Source organism: Ischnura elegans, chromosome 2 (assembly GCF_921293095.1).
Source record: "Ischnura elegans chromosome 2, ioIscEleg1.1, whole genome shotgun sequence".
Classification (NCBI taxonomy): Eukaryota; Metazoa; Arthropoda; class Insecta; order Odonata; family Coenagrionidae; genus Ischnura; species Ischnura elegans.
The window spans coordinates 110,722,383-110,744,825 of record NC_060247.1 but is presented as its reverse complement, the minus strand read 5'-3'; the positions used below and the strand labels follow the sequence as shown (position 1 = coordinate 110,744,825).

The 22,443-nt window shown below is 36.9% G+C and overlaps 2 protein-coding genes across 3 annotated transcripts; both read right to left on the bottom strand.

Moving 5' to 3' along the window:
- Window positions 1-1,203: 1,203 nt before the first annotated feature.
- LOC124154388 lies at window positions 1,204-8,354 on the bottom strand. Of its 2 annotated transcripts, XR_006863887.1 has the most exons (7): window positions 8,154-8,354; window positions 5,318-5,415; window positions 4,583-4,698; window positions 2,907-3,196; window positions 2,481-2,632; window positions 1,868-2,015; window positions 1,204-1,362 (listed from the first exon to the last, which is right to left on the bottom strand). XR_006863887.1 is itself a non-coding variant. In XM_046528079.1 (6 exons), exons 1-6 carry the CDS (start codon window positions 8,227-8,229, stop codon window positions 1,236-1,238), a joined length of 717 nt encoding a protein of 238 aa, XP_046384035.1. In that variant the 5' UTR covers window positions 8,230-8,342; the 3' UTR covers window positions 1,204-1,235. The 2 variants fall into 2 exon arrangements, 1 of the variants encoding a protein (XP_046384035.1); XM_046528079.1 differs by lacking the exon at window positions 2,907-3,196 and having other exon boundaries at window positions 8,154-8,342.
- Window positions 8,355-9,516: 1,162 nt separating this feature from the next.
- On the bottom strand, window positions 9,517-21,703 carry LOC124154401. Its single transcript, XM_046528104.1, has 5 exons — window positions 21,613-21,703; window positions 17,528-17,643; window positions 12,268-12,419; window positions 10,178-10,325; window positions 9,517-9,673 (listed from the first exon to the last, which is right to left on the bottom strand). Exons 2-5 carry the CDS (start codon window positions 17,539-17,541, stop codon window positions 9,547-9,549), a joined length of 441 nt encoding a protein of 146 aa, XP_046384060.1. The 5' UTR covers window positions 17,542-17,643; window positions 21,613-21,703; the 3' UTR covers window positions 9,517-9,546.
- Between the last annotated feature and the right edge of the window lie 740 nt (window positions 21,704-22,443).

Below are 22,443 nucleotides of genomic sequence, written 5' to 3'. Positions count from 1 at the left end.
AACTTTACATTACATTCTCTATCTTTATTTTCCCCTCACAGTCTTTTCAATATCGTCCATCATCACCAGTTAGATGTAGGTATTGCCCCGGCACTCGGGACAATACCGAGAAGTGTAAGTGTTTTTAAAAATAGATGTTACACTCAAAGCATGTTAAATATCCCAAATATGAAGTGACTAATTGGTGTGAAATCGAATTTCCTTCAAAATAATATGATTTCCGCTTTCGTTGAAGTTTTCAATTGAAAGATACTAAATAAAAATGCTTAATTGTACGCTATTAATGTCGGTGCGCCACGGGAGGCACAAAGGGTGGACTACAATAATTCCCGGAATCACGTGACCCGGAATTCATCCATTTTAAATTCAGTCCCATGCGCCGAACCTGAAATCGCTCTAGTTTGTAGCTACTCGCCAAAAATAGATACGGGCGTACAGAACGCTTCACACAGATTTTTAGCGAATTAGGCCTTGAGCCGCTAGAGACCCGGAGGATGCGCGATAGGCTTAGTTAGCTTAAGCAATTGAGAATAGTTGAGCGGCCAAAACGGGTGGGCACCTTCCCAGTGTTTTGGATCCGTCCCGCGCGAGCTTGGGTTCTCGGGAAAGGGACGGATTAGGTTTGGAATCGAGGGTGAACCCTCATTAGAGGGACTGACCATCGTTGAACCCCACGAGAGCGACTTTTACCTAGACATCTTTCAGAGCGACACGGGGAACATCATATTAGAACCCTACCATATATATATATATATATATATATATATATGGTAGGTCCAACAGAAGCTGTAAATTAAGAGAGATATTTTGATGGACTGATAGAAAAGGAAATCGGTTTTTCCCTCGAACCATGAAGGAATTTAATAAATGCTAGTCGTAATTTTGTTTGAGCATTTGCTTTTTATATTAAACGGCTGGTGTCCTAACACCCCCTGCCATACGGCTTTTGTAGGCGTGTGGCAGGGGGTAGTCTAGCGGGGTAGTATGTAGATGTAAATGTACTCGGCCCGTCGACGTAATCCACCCCTGCCCTTAGAATGAACTAATTTGGAAATATAAACTTTTATAGGACCTCTGAAAGGTTGAAAGATTTGTTAATATCGTGAAATTTACCTTCATCGATAATTGCTTGAAGAAGACAGCAATTGAGAGAAATTGGTAATGCAAGAAGGAACTCAAGGGAAGACGAAAAAATACAAAAGCTGTTAATAAATGTCAATTTATTCGTGGAGTATTTAATAATATTTCATACATGGTTCAAAACTCATTGTCTTGTTTTTCAGAACTTCCATGGGCCCCATTAGTTCTGGAGAGCATTTTTTGATACTCCTCCCTGTGCATTCCAGGTGATCGTGCATTTTCCTATTTGGACAAAACAATGGAATAGTCTATTTAGTTAAGATACCAACAAAAATGAAAGATTGCAGCTTTTAATTGAGCGAATATTGACATTCATGAAACAATTTCTAAATAAAAAGTCCTGAGGTAGCATTTATATTGGTATCTGTCCAAAGTGGTTTCATAAATGTACATAATTTCTGACAAGTTGGTATAAAATAAAACGAGCTGCTCGTTTGAATACATAATAATTGAAAAAAAGTCACAAGTACATTTTTTTGAAAGTGGAATGTAATTAGCTCAACTCTTCTCATCCAATTAATTTAGGCAAATAGTTATTACTGACTCGAATGTTGGTTTTTTAAAACATTTCTGATAACAAGCCAGCGACAGAATTGAGAAAACTAATTGCTAGAGTCCACTGTAACTGTCAAAAGTAGTCACAGCAATCGATCCAAAAGTGAAATATTATTTGCGAGTTTCCCTCTCGTTATCCCTGCAACCCTGGAGGTGAATTGTTGATACTCACTCGCAGATGTACTTCTTCGTGTATGGATCATTATTCGGATTCGCAGCTTCACAGACCAGAGCCAAGTGTAAGTAGTTTAGGAAATTTAGATGATCGTGGCAAACGGTCATGCTCCTTCGAAAACACTGCTTGTCGTCTCCATTGCTAGCTGAGAAGTGAGAAGTCACAAAAATTATAAAGTACAATCTAATAACACCTATAGATTAGATCCGCGGCAAGACTTGAGCGGCAAATATTGAGAATAAACGGATCACTTTGAGAACATTTAAAATCCGATTAATTTGACAAACATAATAAGCTTCCACGGGAGGGACTCGAATTTCCTCCATGCCTGGGAAGAGCTACGTTAATTTATTTTTTTTTACGAAATATTCCGTAACACCCCCTAAAAATTATCAATTGTTCCAATTAATGTTCTTATTTAGGATAATGTCTGAGAAAAGTAAAATTTTTAGGAAAGAACAATGGATGTTATCATCCTTAATTTTAATGGAAATTCTTCAAAGAAACTTGATTATAGCACCGTTTTATCGTAGGTCGTAGAAAATAAATATTCCTCAAGTGGCAGTTTGAATGAATGGAATAGTTCTGCGGCAAAATAAAAAAAATGTACCTGGAAGTAGTCCTATCCTATCTTCGCACAGACCAGATATAAAGGTTTCCACAAACTGTGAAAAGAAAGGCGCCATCGTACTTGCCTTTCCAGAGATATTTGCCATGGCTTCAGTCCCTTGGCGCACGCATTGAAATATCTCGGACTTCTTCCTGGAATTGAAATTTGTTTTTAACGCTGTGAGAAGACGATTTCAATGCAAATATGCGAAGAACAATATTTGTACTGTAATATTTGTGCAGTATTTATAAATACATACTGACACCATAGTATGCAATGGGATCGACACAAATTTTATATTAACGTCGCTTTTGATAGGTTTTGGAATACACGAAATTGTCTTATTTTCGATCCGTCGCATACTTCTAGAAATCGCTGGCCATCCCTTCCCCTAATAAGTTGATGACGTCATTAACTCGTTCTGACCTTGTCGTCTGTTTCCCGTTACTTCTCTGCCTCGTGCATGGTCCGCGTGTGGTTCTTTGTTGTACTACACTCTTGTGGGCAATTATTCTCCTCCTCGAAAGTTTCTCACAGCATAATTAATAACAATAAATTTTTAAAAATGGTGGTTGGCCTCGGTGGCGGAGGGGATAGGTCCTCGCCTACCATACCGAAGGTCACTGGTTCGAGTCCCGCCTGGACAGGTTGCTCCTTCCAGGGCATGGGTTTGTGTGTACGTCCGTTGTTGATTGCTTGCACTCCGGCCTGTTGTGCTGTTTTGGGGGGAGATTGAGATGAATAAAAAAACCAAATTACACTAAAACAGTAAAAATGCACTAAAAACAAAAAAAAAAGCTTTTCGTCACTCGGAGATTAAATCGTGAGTGGTGATTAGGCTTATAAGAAATGAAAGTAGAAGATCCTGATAGTTTAGTAAGGATTAGCACGAAAAATTAATATCTAAATTCAATAAGCACCCACGTTTATTCTCCGATTGATGAAAAGCTTACTTTCTACTATTTTTTGCTTTTTATGCTGTTTTTAAAAAAAAAAGTTTTAATATACTGTCTCAAGTCAGCCGCTAGAATGGTTGTCACTACACACGCATCAAAATCACATTTCAAACTCGCCACTCGCAGCGCTAGTTGTCATCGATATCCACTTTTCGCGAGGAAACACAAGGAAGTAGTACGTAATTGAGACAATAGATCATACAAACCAGACATTTAACGCATGTGAGATGAATGCCAACTAAAAAAGACCACTCCAAACTACATTTAACGGGGAAAGCCGACCGAACGAAATACCTACCGCTGCCAAATACCTAACGAAATACCTAACAGTTAATGACGCCGAATAACATGCGCGCGAAACGGCAATAGGTATACCGCTTTACCGCTATGTTATTGGGCCGTCTTGACTGGAATCCCCTTGCTTTCTTACTCACGAGCGAATGGATGATTCGGGAAGATAGATCTCAGCCAATCTTTCCCATCCATCTACAGAATTATTTTATTTTAAGGTCATTTCAGATCTTATTATTAGTGAAAGATCCCAATAATTTTAGATATCCACCTGTACACAAAGCATTTAAATTGGGGGTCCATAGAACATTTTGAAAAGAAGGATTAAGAAGTATCCATCGTGTCTAGATTTGTTTAAACGAGAAAAGGTGGGGATGATAAACGGAATCTCGTTTATCAATTAGTTTGAATTACTATCGTCGAGTAATATAATGAGCTCACAAGAGAATCTTCAAGGATTGAAGCGGACCAGCGCGCGGTGTGCCTTCTAGAGTCCATCCACGAATGCGCGTCAACTTAGTCAGAAGGAGAACGTAAATATGGTTAAATATTAGGAAATATATGAAAAAAAAATTGATGGAAATCTACAGGCTTTTGTTGCTGCTATTTACATCAGTTGTATCTGGAGAAAAACAAATGAATATGAAGCTATGCAAAAATTTTAGAATTTTCATCGTAGCTCCACTTCTTAATAGGATTGGATTGGATATTTGGACATGAGTAATGGCATTATTGCTGCGATTCACATTATTTATACCTGGATAAAAAACAAGTGCATAAGAAATTCTGGAAAAATTGTTAACCAAGCTACATTTCTTGATTGGATTATCTCGTTGAATTAATACCTTTACTCACCTGCAAATATGTATGCACCTAAGGCATTTGGTCCTGTCGTAACGTCTCCCCGTTTGACTCATTTCTGCATCCAAGAACTGCCTATTCACGCATTCTCCTATGGACTTTATCAACACCTACAAAATGATGTAAGATCTTAAAAAAAGATTTCTGTAAATTGATCACATTAAAACAATTCCAGCGTTAATTTCTGGGATCGACAAATGCTCATGTTACACCATAACAATGCCATTTCTTTTTACAAAAAAGCAAAAACGAATTAATTTCTTTAGATTAGAGAGAAAAAGCGAGTATAACAAGATATAATATGATGATGGTGTCATCCCTAAAAAAAAATGAATGAGTGAAATGGGAAGTTATGGACTATTTGTCGGTTGTAGCAATAAGTAGTAAGAGAAGTTGAAAAAAATAAGCTTAAAAATTCGCTGAAGAAAGAATGAAATTGTTTTTAAGGCGCAGAAACAAGGAGTGCTACAAGTTATTCAAAAGGTCATTAAGAAATTCTGAGGTTTATTCAAAGAAAGGATAGTACATCTTTAAATTGGATTTTATATGAAAGCTGATTACTGTCAAATTTAATAAAAATTTCCACCACCCATAATTTTCTATCACATGTGAGATGGAAATGCGAGTCGGCTTATTTTGGTGAGTTTCCTTATTCGTTAAGGAGAAAAAGTTGATAAACGAGGCTCCGTAGCATTACAATTAAGGGCTTAACAAATAATTGATACTTACATTAGTACGGTTCTCACATTGCGCATAACCTTCTGCTTTCTCAAAACTCAGTGGCGGGGGGATTGCCACAGCAAGAGTTGCAAACGCTATGAAAAATCCTAAAATTTAGAAAAAATATTACAAGTATTCAAAATAACTTCTTTATAAATTTTTTTAAATAATTATTAAATACATGTATTTAAAATAAATATTAGTGACGTATCCTAATTAAAAAAAAAGTGTTTTCAAACATTTGTCTCATTTATATACTAAATTATAATTTACTAAATTTATACCGGTGAAATATTTTCGGGTACTACACCGGGTGAGTCGCTTTTTGGCCCGCGCTTTGATAGCTTCCTTTACCATTGAAACGTTGGCCTACAAGCAACTCACCCGGTGGATAATCTTAGAAGATTTCACTAGTATCATACTGCGGAAAGAATAAAATCTTACTACTAAATTTATAGGTTTCTTGTTACGCAGTAAATTTAATAGTCGTTTGGCATAGGGGAGACAGTTGTACCGCGGAACACATTTTTAAATTTTTTATATAAAGCAAAATATATTTCCTGAAGATTCAGTCTAATGGTAAATATTCAAAATATCAGGGTTACTTAACATAAGTTTTAAGTTTTAGGCCTTCACTATTAATGGATCTAATTAAAACTTATAAAAGTGTTTAAAATTGTTCCTTAAATATAAAATTGTTCCTTAAAATAAGGTTCATGTACCTAGGAACACTACCTATTGTACCAAGGAACACAAGGTACATTGGTGGGAACAGTAATTAAAAGGTGAAAAATGGAAAAAAATGATTTGTTTATTAAATTTGGAAATGCATTAACGCGTCTTATTAAGAAAATTAACGTAGCTTAGGTAAAAACTCAATTTTAAAATATAACTCCTTTCAAGTAAAAATAAACTTAGGTTAAACCGTCCTAAATTAAGAGCATTGTGTAAAGTCCAATTATATAATGAATTTCACACAAAAAAGCAAATTATAGAATAGTAGGCCAAAAATTACGGATGACTACAAAAATCACCAACACAGTTCCTAGCTTTTGTTCCTTTGTACAAGACGTAGCATTTTTAATGTCGGCGGAATTTACTGTTTTATATTACGTCTAAAATACCAAATAAGTAGCTAATACTAATGACCATTATGTATATGATATCTCGATTTTACGCATACCACGAAAACCACTGCTCGAGTGGTCAATTTTTGGTAAAAGACTTCGATATGCAACCAAATATTTTTAATTTTCAGCGTCAAAAACTTCAAACTGGCATCTTCTTTGTAAACATAATCCAAATGAACTCAAATTGACCAATGCTACACTCTAGTGCTTCTTTTGCGTAAAAATTTACTTTAAAGCCCCTAGGACGCAGTACTTGCCGATAGTTTGAAGTGTTTCTAGGTACACTATGCCCTAGATACACCACCCTCCTCTACTTACGATTCAGTTACAGTTCACGTGTTGAATGGATTAGGGTTTATTAAAAATTACGCAATTCAAAACCGAGAGGGAACAAATATTTGGGCAAGAAATAATATACATCTACATACTACCCCGGTAAGCCTCTTAAAAGGCGTGTGGCAGGGGGTGTTAGAACACCAGCCATTTGGACATAAAAAGGAAATGCTGTAACGAAATTACGACTGGCATATATTTCAGTCCTTATGGTTCGGGGGAGAAAGGAATTCATGTATCTATCTGTTCGGTAAAATATCTATCTTAATTTATCGCTTCTGTCGGACCTGGAAATAAAGCGGGGCTCTAATATTATGTTCCCCGTGTCGCTCTTAAAGATATCCATTCTCAATTGTTCAAGCAATCTAAGCCTAGTGCGCAGCCTTCGAGTCTCCAGCGGCTCCCAGCCTCATTTGTTTAACATCTAGGCAAAGCTGTATGTACGCCCGTTGCAGTTTTTGACGAACCGCGCACGTATGTTGCCATTTCATAATAATAACATTAATACGATTTACTTCCATCCCAATTGTTACTGTTGGTGATTCTTGCTAGCGGGGTAGCCCGGATCGAGGTTCTGGGACAGCATTTTGTTCCGGCCTCGTAGGCTGCGGGTTTAAGTCATCGCCTGGCAGACAAGAGGTCGCGTGCTAGAGTCCCTCCTGCGCAGGTTGCCCGTATCCAGGGCATGGTTGTTCTTGTACGTTTAATAGCTCACTTATTGAAAAATCCCCAATGTAAAAGGCCAAAATAGTGCTATTTTCTGTGGTATAGTAAATACAGAAAAAAAACTTATTGTTAGATACGCATTCAAAGGTCATGAACGTTGACCGTCAAGAGCATGTAGAATGGGAAAGAAAACTGATGACGCATGTTATGGGTTACGTAAAAGATGATTTGGTTATGGATACTGACGCAATTAATCCGTCATTAAGTCCAAATTCTAGACCGTTATATAGAAAATATATTAGTACATAGATACAATGCAAGTCGACAGTCCCAAGATTTGTCCGCCGAACTTCTCTTATCAATTTTCCTATCCCTTAATATGTTCACACCAAAGTATATCTTCTTATTCACAACCTCCATTTCCTGTTCCATTTCAAAACGTTAATTCACATCCTCAGGTAAATTTTCTTAACCAAAAAGTTTGCTCTGCTATGACTAAACAGCGTGAATAAATTAAACGCTAAATCAATTAATTAAACTAAATTTTAGCCAATCAAGATCATTTCAACTAATAATTGCCAAAAAACAGACGGTCATCTCGATCAAGTAGGGTCGAATTAATGCTTTGGTGTGGCTAAAACTCCTTAACGAGATTTCATCAAGAACGGAATTATTGACGGATTCTGAAATGTGTAATCTTATCAGTAACTACTTACCTAAAAGGAAAATCGGATGCATGAATGACATCTCAACAGATTTTGATCGCTCATAGCCAAATGCCACCAAACACATTTCGTACTGAAACACGGCCAAAAATTTTCAGTTATTTAGGAGTAGGCGAGCAAACGTTCTTTCCGTATCAGAGAACTCGGTCCAACTAATGGAGCATCAAAATATCGCCATTTCTCGTGTCATTTATCTTCATCTGGGTCATGATCCCAGGTCTGTAATCGAAAGATATATAAATGGGATCATCAGATCAGGCTAAACGTCGTCATTGAAAAATTCAAATTTCATGAATACTCCAAAACATGAGCGGTCAGAAGGTCACTGAGACATGATATGAGAATCTAAGATACCAAAATTAATTAATAAAATAGTGTTAGAGGGAAAAAATCTAATTTTAGTTTAGTTAAACATTGCAATATCTCCAATGGATTTTATTTTAATACGACGTGTTTCGTTCTTACAAACAGCATTATTTAGTGCATCGTATGCCTTTGAGTTCTTCCTTATATACGTCTTAGTGAATAAGGGGAGGGGGTACGGCGGAGGATGGGGTTTGGGTGTCAAAAAGTGGAGATATTCAAGTATATCCTGGTCAAGGCGAATGATTTTTTCCCTGTGGATTTTTCGCACAATGTGTTTTTTAGGATCTCGGAAGAGAAGCAGGGTGAGGGCAGGAGAGAAAGGATCCATGGTGGGTGAGTGTACCACGCACGCCTTCACTGTCTTCGCTAGCTTTTTGGTCGTCCGGATGGAGCCCTCGTCCAGATGATCCTCTTTTCTTCGGTGGTGGCCTGTATCCTTCTTCAATTGCTCTTCTATACTATGAGGGAGGGGAACAGCGTTTGGGCAAGGTTGTGTGTAGAGGGTTGGTAGAAAGTTAAAAAAAAAACCTTTGGATTCCAACGAATTAAGAACTTCCATCTCATCGTGCCACATGTCGTACATGAGAAAAAAATAACAATGAGATTCCTCCAAGAAAAACTCAATCAATACTTACTACCATGGTTTCGACGAATCCAGTAGCTTTAGGCGGTGCAAAGTCTAAACTGCAACCTTATGTAGTCTTCATTTCAGGAAAGCGGTGAGGGATGGTAATTGATGGTAGCGGAATCTACTATTCTCAATTGCTTAAGCTAACTAAGCTTAGCACAGATGATTGGCAAATCAGGCCTGGAGCCGCTAGGGACTCGGAGGATGCGCGCTAGGCTTAGTTAGCTTAAGCAATTGAGAATAGTAGAGTCGCCCAGATGGGTGGGGCCCACCCAGTGTTTTACATCCGTCCGAAGAAGGCAGCAATTGAAAAAAACTTGTAATACAAGAAGGAAGTGAAGGAAAGAAGTACAAAAGTTGTTAATAAAAGACATTTAATTCGTGGAGTATTTAGTAATATTTCATACATGGTTCATAACTCATTGTCTTGTTTTTCAGAACTTCCATGGGCCCCATTAGTTCTGGAGAGCATTTTTTGATACTCCTCCCTGTGCATTCCAGGTGATCGTGATTTTTTCTGTTTGGACAAAACAATGGAAATATCTAGTTAGTTAAGATAACAACACAAATGAAAGATTTGAGCTTTTAATTGAGCGAAAATTGACATTCAAGAAACAATTTTTAAATAAAAAATCCTGAGGTATCATTAATATTGGTAACTGTGCAAAGTGGTTTCATAAATGTACATAATTTCTGACAAGTTGGTATAAAATAAAACGAGCTGCTCGTTTGAATACGTAATAATTGAAAAAAGTCACAAGTACCTTTTTTTGAAAGTGAAATGTAATTAGCTCATCTATTCTCATCCATGGAGTTTAGGCAAATAGTTATTACTGACTCGCATGTTGATTTTTTTAAACATTTCTGATAACAAGCCAGCGACAAAATTTAGAAAACTAATGGCTAGAGTCCACTGTAACTGTCAAAAGTAGTCACAGCAACCGATCCACAAGTGAAATATTATTTGCGAGTTTCCCTCTCGTCTACCCTCCAACCCTGGAGGTAAATTGTTGATACTCACTCGCAGATGTACTTCTTTGTGTATGGATCATCATTCGGATTCGCAGCTTCACAGACCAGAGCCAAGTCTAAATAGTTAAGGTAAATCAGATGATCGTTGCAAGCGGTCATACTCCTTCGAAAACACTGCTTGTCGTCTGCATTGCTAGCTGAGAAGTGAAAAATCACAAAAATACCATATTTACAATCTAATAACACCTATAGAGTAGATCCGCGGCAAGACTAGACAAGAATAAACGGATCACTCTGAGGACATATTAAAATCCGATTTAAAAGCGACCAAATTTGACAAACACAATAAGCTTCCACGGGAGGGACTCAAATCTCCTCCATGCCTGGGAAGAGTTACGTTAAATTATTTGTTTTACGAAATATTCCGTAAAAACCCTTAAAAGTTATCGATTGGTTCAGTAAATGTAGGGAAGAATGGGGCAAAACCGACCAGGCGGGTCAAACCGACCCCTTTAATATTTCCTAGTAGATGATGATTTCCAGCGGCAAAACTATGATCTAGTTGAAGAGGCCGCCATTTCGAGTAGATCGAGCTAGGTTTCGTTGGCATGATTGACGATGTTGGGGTTATGTAGAGTTCTGAAGTTTTAACCAGTTTATTTTACAACTTTAATGTCATATTTATTTTGATTAGAGAAGTGTAACCACAATCTGTTTTACCGAAGGTGAGTACATGTGTTTACTTACTGTGTTTACTTATATTTTAACGTACGAGTAGCTTAGCTAATGATTTTGGATAACCTCAAATTGCCATATTTGTTTTAATGTGTACCTAGGGGAAAAACCGTCAACAGAAAGTGGGGCAGAACCGACCGGGGTCGGTTTTGCCCCACGATATTTCAACATATCACTGCTGTGCTTCACTATACCAAATAAAATAATAGAACCCAATTTATTAAGTACTAGCTGTACCCGTTGCGGCTTTGCCCGCATTAAATTGAGTTTTTAAACTGCAATATTACATTTCCCCAAACTATTCATGCCACCTCCACAAGAAAAGGAAAGAGTTAAAAAGAAAGGAGGAAGAAAACCTGGAAAGACAGCCATACTTGCATTGTCACCTTATAAATTAGAACTGGAGGAAGACGAGAAAAAAAAAGAGGAAGAGAATATTAAAAAAGAAAGAATGAAAGCTAAAAACAAAGGAACAGTGGCGAAGAATGATAAAAATAAAAAAGGTCCTAAAAGAAAGCTTGCTTTCCGAGCCACAGCCCCCCAAATATACAAAGTGAAGTCGAAGAAAATGAAAACCAATACTTTCGAAGATGAGGAAGAATGTGAAGAAGACGAGGCGGCATGAGTATTTTGCAATGAATTATATTCAAGATCTAAAGGGAGGGAGGGGTAGATTCAGTGTTTGAAATGTAAAGGATTGGCTCATTAGGCGTGCGCTAATTGTGAAGAAGAAATGACAATTTCATATGTGACTTTTGTTCCTAAAATGTAAATCTAAACTAACACATTGTTTATTTCTTATTTTTCATTGATAAATATTGCTGTACGTTGTAAAAACAGTGAGTTTTGTGATATAAATTCCCAAAAATAGCATTATAAACTTTTTTTAATGTAAAACATATGGGTGTCGGTTTTGCCCCACGATGCAAAACCGTCATTTTATCAGCATTGGAAAAAAAATTCATATAAATTTAACCTGTATCAGTAATGAATAATGCATCAGTAATTTATTTCTTTAAATAGTAAACATTGCAATTACGCTACTTTTGTGTAAATATTTGTACCAGAAAGCCAAATTTCTCATGAAAACGCTTAGCGGGTCGGTTTTGCCCCACTCTCCCCTACTCATTGAGGATTAAAGTCCGGGAAATATACAATTTTTAGCAAAGAAAAAGGGATATTATCATCCCTAATTTAAGACAAAGTTGTCCAAGAAACCTAATTATTGCATTGTTTTATAGTAAATTGTATCGCCTTCAAGTATTATTCGACGTATTTCCCGGTGAAACTGCCAGATTTGGTGGCAAGTAGGCATTTTTCATACCAGGTCGTAGAAAATAAATATTCTTCAGGTAGCAGTTTGGATGGATGGAATAGGTCATTGGTAAATTTAATAAGATGTACCTGGAAGTAGTCCTATCACATCTTCGCACAGTGCGGATATGTATGTTTCCATTAACTGTGAAAGGAAAGGCACCATTGTCCTCGCCTTTCTAGAGATTTTTGCCATGGGCTCAGTCCCTTGGCGCAGGCATTGAAATATCTCAGACTTCTTCCTGCAATTAAAATTTGTTTATAACGATGTGAAAAGACAATTTCAATGCAAAATGTGATGAAAAATATTTGTTTTCTCCTTTCGCGTAGACACATAGTACTGACACCATATTAATACAATGAGATCGACACACATTTTATATTTATGTCGCTTGTGATAGAGTTTGGAATATATAGATACACGAAATTGTCTTATTTTCTGTCCGTCGCATATTTCTAGAATCGCTGGCCAACTCTTCCCCTAGTAAGTTGATGACGTCATTTACTCGTTCCGAGCTTGTCGTCGGTTCTCGGTTACTTCTCTGCCTCGTGCATGGTCTGCGTATGTTTATTTGTTGTAATACGCTCTTGGGAGTAATTCTTCTTCTCCTTAAAAGGTTCTCGCTTCGCAAGTAATAACAACAAATTGAAAAAAAGATAAAAATACGCATTTTATGAAAACAGTAAAAATGCACTAAAATGTAAAAAAATGAGCTTTTTGTCACTCGGAGATATAATCGTGAGTGCTGATTAGGTTTATAAGAAGTAGAAGTAGAATATTCTGATAGGTGAGAAAGGAGTAGTACACAATATTAATATCTAAAATTAATAAGCGCCCACATTTAATCTCCGATTGATGGAAAGCTTACCTTATTTATTACTTTTTATACTGTCTTTGAAAAAAACCTTTTTTCATATATTTTTTATTTCTCGTGCCGTGGGAAGTCTCAAGTCCGCCGCCACAAAATATTGTCACTACGCACTCATCATAATCAGATTTCAAAACGCCACTCGCGGCGCTAGTAGTTATCGATATCCACTTTTCGTGATGAAACACAAGGAAGTAATACGTAATTGAGACAATAGATCATACAAACCAGACATTTAACGCCTGCGAGACGAATGCCAACTAAAAAGGCCACTCCAAACTACGGTTAATGGGGAAAGCCGACCGAACGAAATACTTACCGCTGCTTAATGACGCCGAATAAAATGCGCGCGAAACGGCAACAGGTATAACGCTTAACCGCCATGTTCTTGGGCCATCTTTACTGGAATCCTCTTGCTTATATGACTCAAGGAATCTGGCGGCAATATTATCGTCTTCTTGCTTACGAGCGAATGGATGAGTTGGGAAGATGGATTATTAATCTTATTGTTAGCCAATGTTTCCTTCCATCTACAGAATTATTTTGTTGTATTGTCATTTCAGATCTTATTGTTAGCGTAAGATCCCAATTTTTTTCGATATCCACCCGTACAAAAACGTAATGACGAACACAAATGGTAATTTCCACACTTTTTAATTCAACACTTAACAACCTACCATGGTTTCAACACATGGTGTCATTTTCAAGCATAAAACTCTCTCGGTATTTATACCCAGGCCAAGGTAGGATGTGGTGCATGTGGAATTTGTGTGAGGGGAGTGGGAGGGGGAAACAGTTTGGGTGAACAAATTAATGAAGGCCGATAGCAAAATACATAGGCCGTGTTCCAATCCACCGTAAATGCACTCTTGCGCTCTTACCAGCACTTTTCAATCGTCACATTTCGGAAGTGACGTCACGTAGTGCGATTCCAATCCGCTCCAGGTTCTGCTCTGAAGAGCGCATAGTCGAAGAGCACGAGAGAGCGCAAGGATTCACCCTAATTCGCTCTTCAACCCTTCGTCTACGGCCGTTGAGGTGGAAGTTTCGTGGATTCGGATGGGATTTGATTCGGAGCAATGATTCGGTTCTTTAAATCGTTTATATGGATCCAGTGAATATCGAATCCGAATAAAATCTTGAATAGATGTGAATATAAGGGTGTCCAGCGACCGCGAAAGTCGGGAATTATGCATGAATTTTTGATCCAACCCGGAATTGTAGAAACTTTTATATAAAATTCATTTCACAGATAATTTTTCCAGTTCAACACCCATTTTCTGGTTAAAATGTGTTTGTTGTAATTTTAAGTGCAATAGCTAAGAAGAATTTTTTCAGCCGCCACGAAACGTGGAATGTCAGACGAGACAACAGAACCGAAATATCTATATATGTACTCTATCTGAATGTATGTAAATATCTAGCTATGTACTCAAGTAAGATTCAAAAACACGAAGAATAGAATGCCAGGTGACGTCGACATCTACTTATGAGGTTGAAGCAGCTCGTTATGCTTGCTTTGAATAAACTCAATGCTAACTAACGTAATTCTTTTCCTTGTAAATACATGAATATAATATGATTTAAAATCATTTAAGTGATTTCGGGTGTTTTAAAATTGGTATCTATCGCAGTAATCACGTAAGATTAACCTGGGAATTTGTAAAATTTCCCTGGAGAAGCTGGAATTATGCATGATTTTTTCTGCTTTGGCTGGACGCCCTAAATCTGTCAACTTACTGCATTTCAAATATTAGGACGGGTAGCTATATACAGTGATTATTATTTTTCATTTTAATGACATCTTTAATAAATTGTTTTCAGATTTAAAAACCACTTCAAATTGTCTGAATCTTACACGAAAGCGTTATGCTGCACGAATTTAGTAGTATACAATCAATAAATCGGTCGCCTTTGCCGTATTTTATTCGTTATAACTTCTGCAATTCCATTTATAAGTACATTTAAGCATATATATAAGTACATATATTTATAGGGCAATAAAATATTGCACCACTCACTTAACAACAACAACAACAGCAACAACATTGCACTGTTTTCTCACCCTCCAAATTTGTTACTCAACTTTTTTCAGTTTCGAAATCTGCCACTTGACAGTGGTGGCACTACTTGCAATCAGAGTAGGAAAGAGCGAAAGAGCCGTTTAGAGCGTAAGAGGACAAGAGCGTATAGTGCACCCAATGAATTGGAACACGGCCATACAACAAGTGGAGCGTGAGTGAAGGTCAGGGTTTTGACGTACCATTATGCCCCCACCTCCCACCTCGGCATGGGTATAAATACTGAGAGAGTTATATGCTTCTTTCACCTTGAAAATGACACAATGTGATGAAACCATGGTCGGTTGTTCAGTGTTGAATTAAAACGTGTGGACGTTACCATTTGTGTTCCTCATTATGGATATAGCGAACTTCCACAAAATCAAGCCTGAAACGTTTTTATATCTATGCAAAAAAAAAACATTTCAATCGGGGGCCAAAAAATCTTGAAAGGAAAGGAATAAGAAATGTCCATCGTGTCTTGATGCGTCTATACCCTTTTTCTGAACTGACGTCGGCTGACCTTGAGCGTGCTCAAAACCCACCCACTCTTCTAGCCAATCACAGAAGAGCGACAGGAGAAAATGTGTAGGAGCCTGCAGTCTCCCTCCTAACTCCGTGCAGTGCAGCTCGCTCTCCAGCTAGCAGTGTTGCCAAATCGAATCTCTCAGCGTTCGTCCGAGAATCTTCCGCCGACCCCGAAGGTACCGTTTTTCCCAAGGCTGGCAACGCCGGTCGACCGGATGGAGGGGAGCGGAGGAGAAAAGGGAAGGGGAACGGAGAGGTGGAAGGGGCTTCTGATTGGCTACTTGTTATTTTCCACCCAGCCTTCAACAGTTCGGAAAAATGGTATAGGAAGTGAGGAAAAGTAGGGACGATTAACGGAATCTCGTCTATCATGTAGTTTTAATTACTATCGTCGATTAATTTTATGAGGTCACAAGAGAATCTTCAAGCAGTGAAGCGGACCAGCACGCGGCGTTTCTTCCTGAGTCCATCCACGAATGCGCGTCAACTTTTAGTGTGTAAACCGTAAGTTGGCGCACTGGCCCGCGAAGTACTTGAGCCGCGAGCAAAGGAGGGGAGGAAAGGGCCGACAAAAAAACTGTATGGGACCGACACAGGTAGTCTTGCTAGTGTAACTGACCTCTTAGATAAACTCGGATGGGAATCTCTGTCGGACCGTAGATTGAAAAATAGACTAAACCTTTTAGATAAATTCAAGAGCAGTGTCTTCTCTAACGAAGTTAACCATATCTTACGGACACCAACATACTACGGAAGATCAGATCATATAAATAAAATAAGAGAGATAGATTGTAGAACTGACAGATTCAGATTGTCTATTTTTCCACGATCGATTAGAGATTATAACGGCAGCGATAGAACTCGTAAATAGATTGCATGACTTGTAGTGTAGCCTACTAACCTATGTAAAATTAATGCATGTTTCTTAATTTTATTATTATTTCTTACAGCATATGGTAGTATAATTTGTTAGTATAGGTAACGTTTTTTGGACCGTGTGGTGTGCATGTGGGAGTCCAATTGCATGCTGCATGCTGGTGATTGATCACCCCTTGCCAAACACCCTGGAGGTGGCTCGCAGGGTATTATGCAGATGTAGATGTAGCTGGCGGGTCCGTTACTTTCTTATAATATATCAATCTAAATAGCATATTTGTAAGGTACTAAAAAGCTTAGAAGAATGATATAAAACACGAAGTGCTCCGATCGTAAATAACGAAATGGTTGAAAGTTAAAACAAAACACAGTATAACGGCTAAAAAACAACTTTCGACTACTTCGTTATTTATGATCGGATCACTTCGTATTTATATCATTCTTCTTAAATTTTTAGTACTTTACAAATATGCTATTTAGATTGAGATATTATGAGAAAGTAAAGAAAGTTAAATTCGAGGTGCTAGTTGCCTTCGTCGGGGGGAGGAAAGGGACGGGCGAACGGACCCGACAGCTACCTGTGTCGGTCCCATACAGCTTTTTTGTCGGTCCTTTCCTCCCCTCCTTTGCTCACGGCTCAGGTACTTCGCGGGCCCGTGCGTCAACTTACGGTATACACACTATAATACGAAGGAGAATATATATCGGGTTAAATATTAGTAAATATTTGAAAAAAAATGAAGGAATTCTTCAGGCTTTTGTTGCAGCTATCTACATTAGTTTTATCTGGATAAAAACAAATGGATATGAGACTATGGAAAAATTTCACTTTTTTATCTTAGCTTAACTTCTTAATAGGATTGGATTGGATATTTGGACATGAGTAATGGCATTATTGCTGCATTCACATAATTTATACCTGAATATAAAACAAGAATATAAGAAATTCTGGAAAAATTGTGAATAAAGGTTTATTTCTTGATTGGATTATCTCGTTGAATTAATACCTTTACTCACCTGCAAATGTGCATGCACCTTAGGCATTTGGTTCTGTCGTAATGCCTCTCCGTTTCATTCAATTCTGCATCCAAGAACTGCCTATCCACGCATTCTCCTATGGACTTTATCAACACCTACAGAATGATTTAAAGTCTTAAAAAAAGATTTTTATAAATTGATCACATTGAAGATAATTCCAGCGTTATTTAATGTTTTTAGAATTGAGAGAAAAAGCGAGTAGAAGATAATATAATATGGCGATGGTGTCATCCCCTTAGACCATCCCGCCGATGGGCCGGAACGCTGGGGCCAACATCGCAAGGAGGGGAAGTGAGGGGGATGAGGGAGCGTGACGTAACGGTTGGGAATGCAGACGATATACCGTATACGTGCTTAAAATATTTAAACGCTCATCCGCTGCAAAGTCGCTGAAAAGTGAAGATACTGGGCACGATAAATGATTTTAGGCATAAGAAATATAGTTTTGCGATGAACTAAGGCATCTTATAGCCTTGAATGTGTGCAAAAAGTTACATAAATCAAGATAAAGCGAGAAGCGATCGTATTAAATACATTGATTAATAATGTCATATGTAAACATGGGTGTACCCAGCGAGGGACAGGGGGGGGGGGGAAGCTGCCCCCCTAGAAGTAAAAATCGCAAAAGTCTTTAAGCAAAATCAGTACTGAATTGAAAAGAAAGTATTCAACAAATTTTCTTCAAACCCATGAAAAATTATATGTATTGGTATAAGATAAGTAACTAAAATAAAAATATTTTTTAAAGGAAATAACCTCGTAAACTAATTAGGCGCTGTTATAATTTTCTTAAAATGTTGGTTTCATTCACCTTTTCCATGCTAAAATGTCACAACTTGGCTTGCCCTCACCCTAGATCATGGCTTGCCCCCCCTAAACCATGGCTTGCACCCCCCCAGACCATAGTTTGCCCACCCTAGTTATGACGCTGGGTACGCCCTTGTATGTAAACACGTAATACGAGAACATTAATCGTTACGAGATATTTACATAAGGTGACAAAATTTTAACAGTCGTAGAGCGGGACACCACAGACCGAGAGGGCTTTAAAAATCGGGCTTTATTTTAATTTATTATTTTTATATTTATTTATTATAAGAAAAAATTATAACGCAAAAATAGAATTTAAATATCTTTTTAATGTCAACAGAATTACAATTTAAAAATATGATGCATTAAAAATTAAGTTTAGCATCATTTTTTTCTTTGGTATATTTCTTATATTTGAGTGATTTTTTTTGATAATTTCTTTTTCGGAAAAGGTCATAAAATTTTTTACATGTATTTGTTTAGTTATATTTCACACATTGAATTGCTTTCAAAGTCTCAACACTTGATAGTGATTTTCCTGATACACACACTTCATTTACAGTGGAAAAAATGTGTTCAGTCGCAGCATTAGCTTGTGGTAAGGGCAACGAAGTCCTTAATTTTAGGGAATTATTGTATGGAATATGCTTTTTTTCAAAATGATGAAATATTTATAACAGTTTGTACTCCATCAAGATTCGTGCTGACGCCAAATATTTTACTCTTTTTCTAACCAATATATTTTTTAATAATTATACCTCATTTAAAAAAATCATTTTCGGAAATTACATTACATGGGAAATTACTATTACATGGGAAATTTTGTGTACAATGATCGAATGATTTTCGAACATCATTCCAATTAAGTTCATGCTTTAATGTAATCCAATGAAAATGTTCAATATATTTTCAATATAGCGTCCACTCTTCTAAATAATCAATGCAGTTACTATAGAAATTTTTAACGTGATTCATGACATCTGAACGATTTATTGCACCATGGTCTTCGAGCTCACTTACACTCTTACCGATGGTCAACGGAAGAAAATTACTCTCTAACCGCTTTTGATACAGAAATTTCAAAATTTTAACTTCATTCGCTGCTTCGATGACCAAAATTTTATCACCTTCAATAATTTCAATAGCATTTTGAAAAAGAGGTGATTGATTGTGTATAAACTCTAGCTAACTTTGAGAATTCTTTGTCAAAACTCTCTTCTAAAATTCTAGGATATTAAACCTGTAACAGGAAGTAGGATTTCATAGTGTGGTATAATTTCAAAAGTCTATCTTCTGCTGACGAAAGAGCTAACTAGCGCGTTTTACAGTAACCAAGTATTTCCTGATATTCGACTTCCGCAGTTTCACAAAATTCTTTCACTATTTGAACACGCAGTAGAAATAAAAATATATTTTAATAACAATATTTTCCACATATGCGGGCAACAAATCAGCAGCTGTTTGAATGGCGTTATGTATCATGTGCGCTGCAAAACCATTTTGATAACTTGTGATGTACAGGCCTTAGGTAAATAGTATGAAAATACATTCTTCTGCTAATGCTTATTTATTTTCTTCGAATCCATAAATTGTTTTTGCGAAAAATTTCTGTATTTTGGAGGAAGGTGCAGCAGTATTTAAATATCTTTTATGTTCTTGCGTCTCCAAGTGCTTCGAAATATCATTCCCACTGCCAAGCAAAATAGAAAATTATCCGTTACACTTCAGACATTTGACGGAGTAATCGCTTCTGGATTTTTTTAATAAAATATGATTCACTTCTTAGATGATATTTGAATTCGCATCCTCTTTTCTTACGCATTATGACAAAAATCTAAAAAATTACATTTTACCATAAATTGTTTAAAAAAATTAATTGAAGACTCTGTAAGTACATACATACGTCATTAAATTAAAATATTTAATAAGTTAGTTAATCAGTTAAATAAAATTGATTGTTATAAAGCAAATTTATTTTGAAAATTATTTTAATTCCTCTATTTATTTCTAAAGTATAAATGCATTAATAGGTATAATTTATTCCCAGAATGTTCCGTTGCGTACGTAAGTCGTAGGTGTCACTTGCAAGGCCGGCGCTGGACCTTTTCCTACCAACACAAAATAAAATATAAATAACACGAGTGCTGTCTGCTAAATAAAAAAATTATGCATCTATGAAAGAACTAAATTACTTACCTAAATCATCTGAATAGCTGATTTGCTGACATCCCTTTTTTAATATCACTAGCGCGCAGTTCAATTTGCTTCGCATAAGTGACCGTTAAAAAACTCAATATGCGAAGGTGTTGCCGCGTTACTTCGTGGACGACCGGCAAAGTCTTTAACCATGACCCTTTTCCTCTCTTAAATTCCCCCCGTTTCCAATTTTTGCGTAAGATTTAATACTTTTATAACGATGTTCCAAATGATGCTAGATCGCTAACGAGACATGTCGCGATAAGAAAAAATCTGCGGAATTGTAGAAAGGGCTTTATGATCATTTTACTGCCACAATATGTTTTCGTCGCTGCCAATGCCGAAAAATGCCACTGTTCATTAATTGTAAGTTCACCAATCCAACCATGGTCGAAAGAATACTTCTCGAATATGACACATTAAATATTAGTACTTACATTGAAATATCGCGAAGAAAATGGTCATAATACCGTAGTGATTCAGTTAATCCCCATACCAGTGCACTACAACGATACGGTTCCCAAGCGTGACGTCACGCCGCCTTAAAAAGGGAGGTGGAAGGGAGCGGAGGGGAGATGTTGGCCACACGGCGAGCCATGGTTAGAGGTGGAGCATGGCCGGTCTAGTTGCTTATACGGTCTAAGTCAATCCCTAAAAAAAAATGAATGCGTGAAATGGGAAGTTGTGGACTATTTGTTAGTTGTAGGAAAAAGCAGTAAGAAAAGTTGAAAATATAGGTTTAAAAATTCGTAAAATAAATGATATTGTTTTTAAGACGCAGAAAAAAGGAGTGCTAAAAGTTATTCAAAAGGTCATTAAGAAATTCTGAGGTTCATTTGAAGAAAGGGTAGTACTTCTTTGATTTTGCACTTGATATGGAATCTGATTACAGTCAAATTTTATCTAAAGTTCCTCTACCCATAATTTTCTAACATAAGTGAGATGCAAATGCGCATCGGCTTCTTTTGGTGAGAATTCTTATTCGCTGAGGGGAAAAAGTTGATAAAAAAGGATCCGTAGCATTAGAATTGAGTGCTTAACAAATAATTCATACTTACATTAGTACGGTTCTTACATCGCGCAGACCCTTCCGCTATCTCAAAACTCAGTGGCGGGGGGATTGCTACAGCAAGAGTTGCAAACGCTATGAAAAATCCTAAAATTTAGATAAAATATTACTTATTATAGTATAGTATATTATTAATAGTATTCAAAATAATTTATTTAAAATAAAATTTTTAAATAATTATTGAAAACATATACTTAAAATAAGTATTAGTAACCTATCCTAATTCGAAAAAAGTTATATCAAACATGTGTTTTTTTTATATGCTAAAGTATAATTTATCAAATTTATACCGGTGATATATTTTCGGGTATCCCACCAGGTGAGTTGCTTGTTGGCCCACGCTTTTATAGTTTCCTCTACCATCGAAACGTTGGCCTACAAGCAACTCACCCGGTGGAAAACCTTGGAAGATCTCACCAGTATTATAGAGCAGGAATGAATAAAATCTTATAACTAAATTTATAGGTTTCTTGTTACGTAGTAAATTTAATAGTTGTTTGGCATACTTACCATAAAGTTTCAGTTCACGTGTTGATTGGATTAGGGTTTATTAAAAATTATGCAATTCAAAAACGAGAGGCAACAAATCATTGAGCAAGAAATAATATACATCTACATACTACCCAGCAAGCCAACTAAAAGGCGTGTGGCAGGGGGGGTTAGGGCACCAGCCATTTGAAAATTTAAAGGAAATGCTCTAACGAAATTAAGACGCATTTATTTCAGTCCTTATGGTTCCGGGGAAAAAGGAATTCGCGTATCTATCCGTTCGGCGAAATATCTCTCTTAATTTATCACTTCTGTCGGACCTAGAAATATA

Excerpts from the sequence above, each read along its gene's own strand:
- LOC124154388 (XM_046528079.1), bottom strand. The coding sequence starts at position 8,229 with ATGTGTTTGGTGGCATTTGGCTATGAGCGATCAAAATCTGTTGAGATG. Across the intron at positions 4,699-5,317 it reads AATGTGAGAACCGTACTAAT|GTGTTGATAAAGTCCATAGG; the intron begins GTAAGTATCAAT and ends ATCATTTTGTAG. Across the intron at positions 2,016-2,480 it reads TAGGATAGGACTACTTCCAG|CTAGCAATGGAGACGACAAG; the intron begins GTACATTTTTTT and ends CTCACTTCTCAG.
- LOC124154401 (XM_046528104.1), bottom strand. Across the intron at positions 10,326-12,267 it reads TGTGATAGGACTACTTCCAG|CTAGCAATGCAGACGACAAG; the intron begins GTACATCTTATT and ends TTCACTTCTCAG. Across the intron at positions 9,674-10,177 it reads ACAAAGAAGTACATCTGCGA|AAAAAATCACGATCACCTGG; the intron begins GTGAGTATCAAC and ends TTGTCCAAACAG.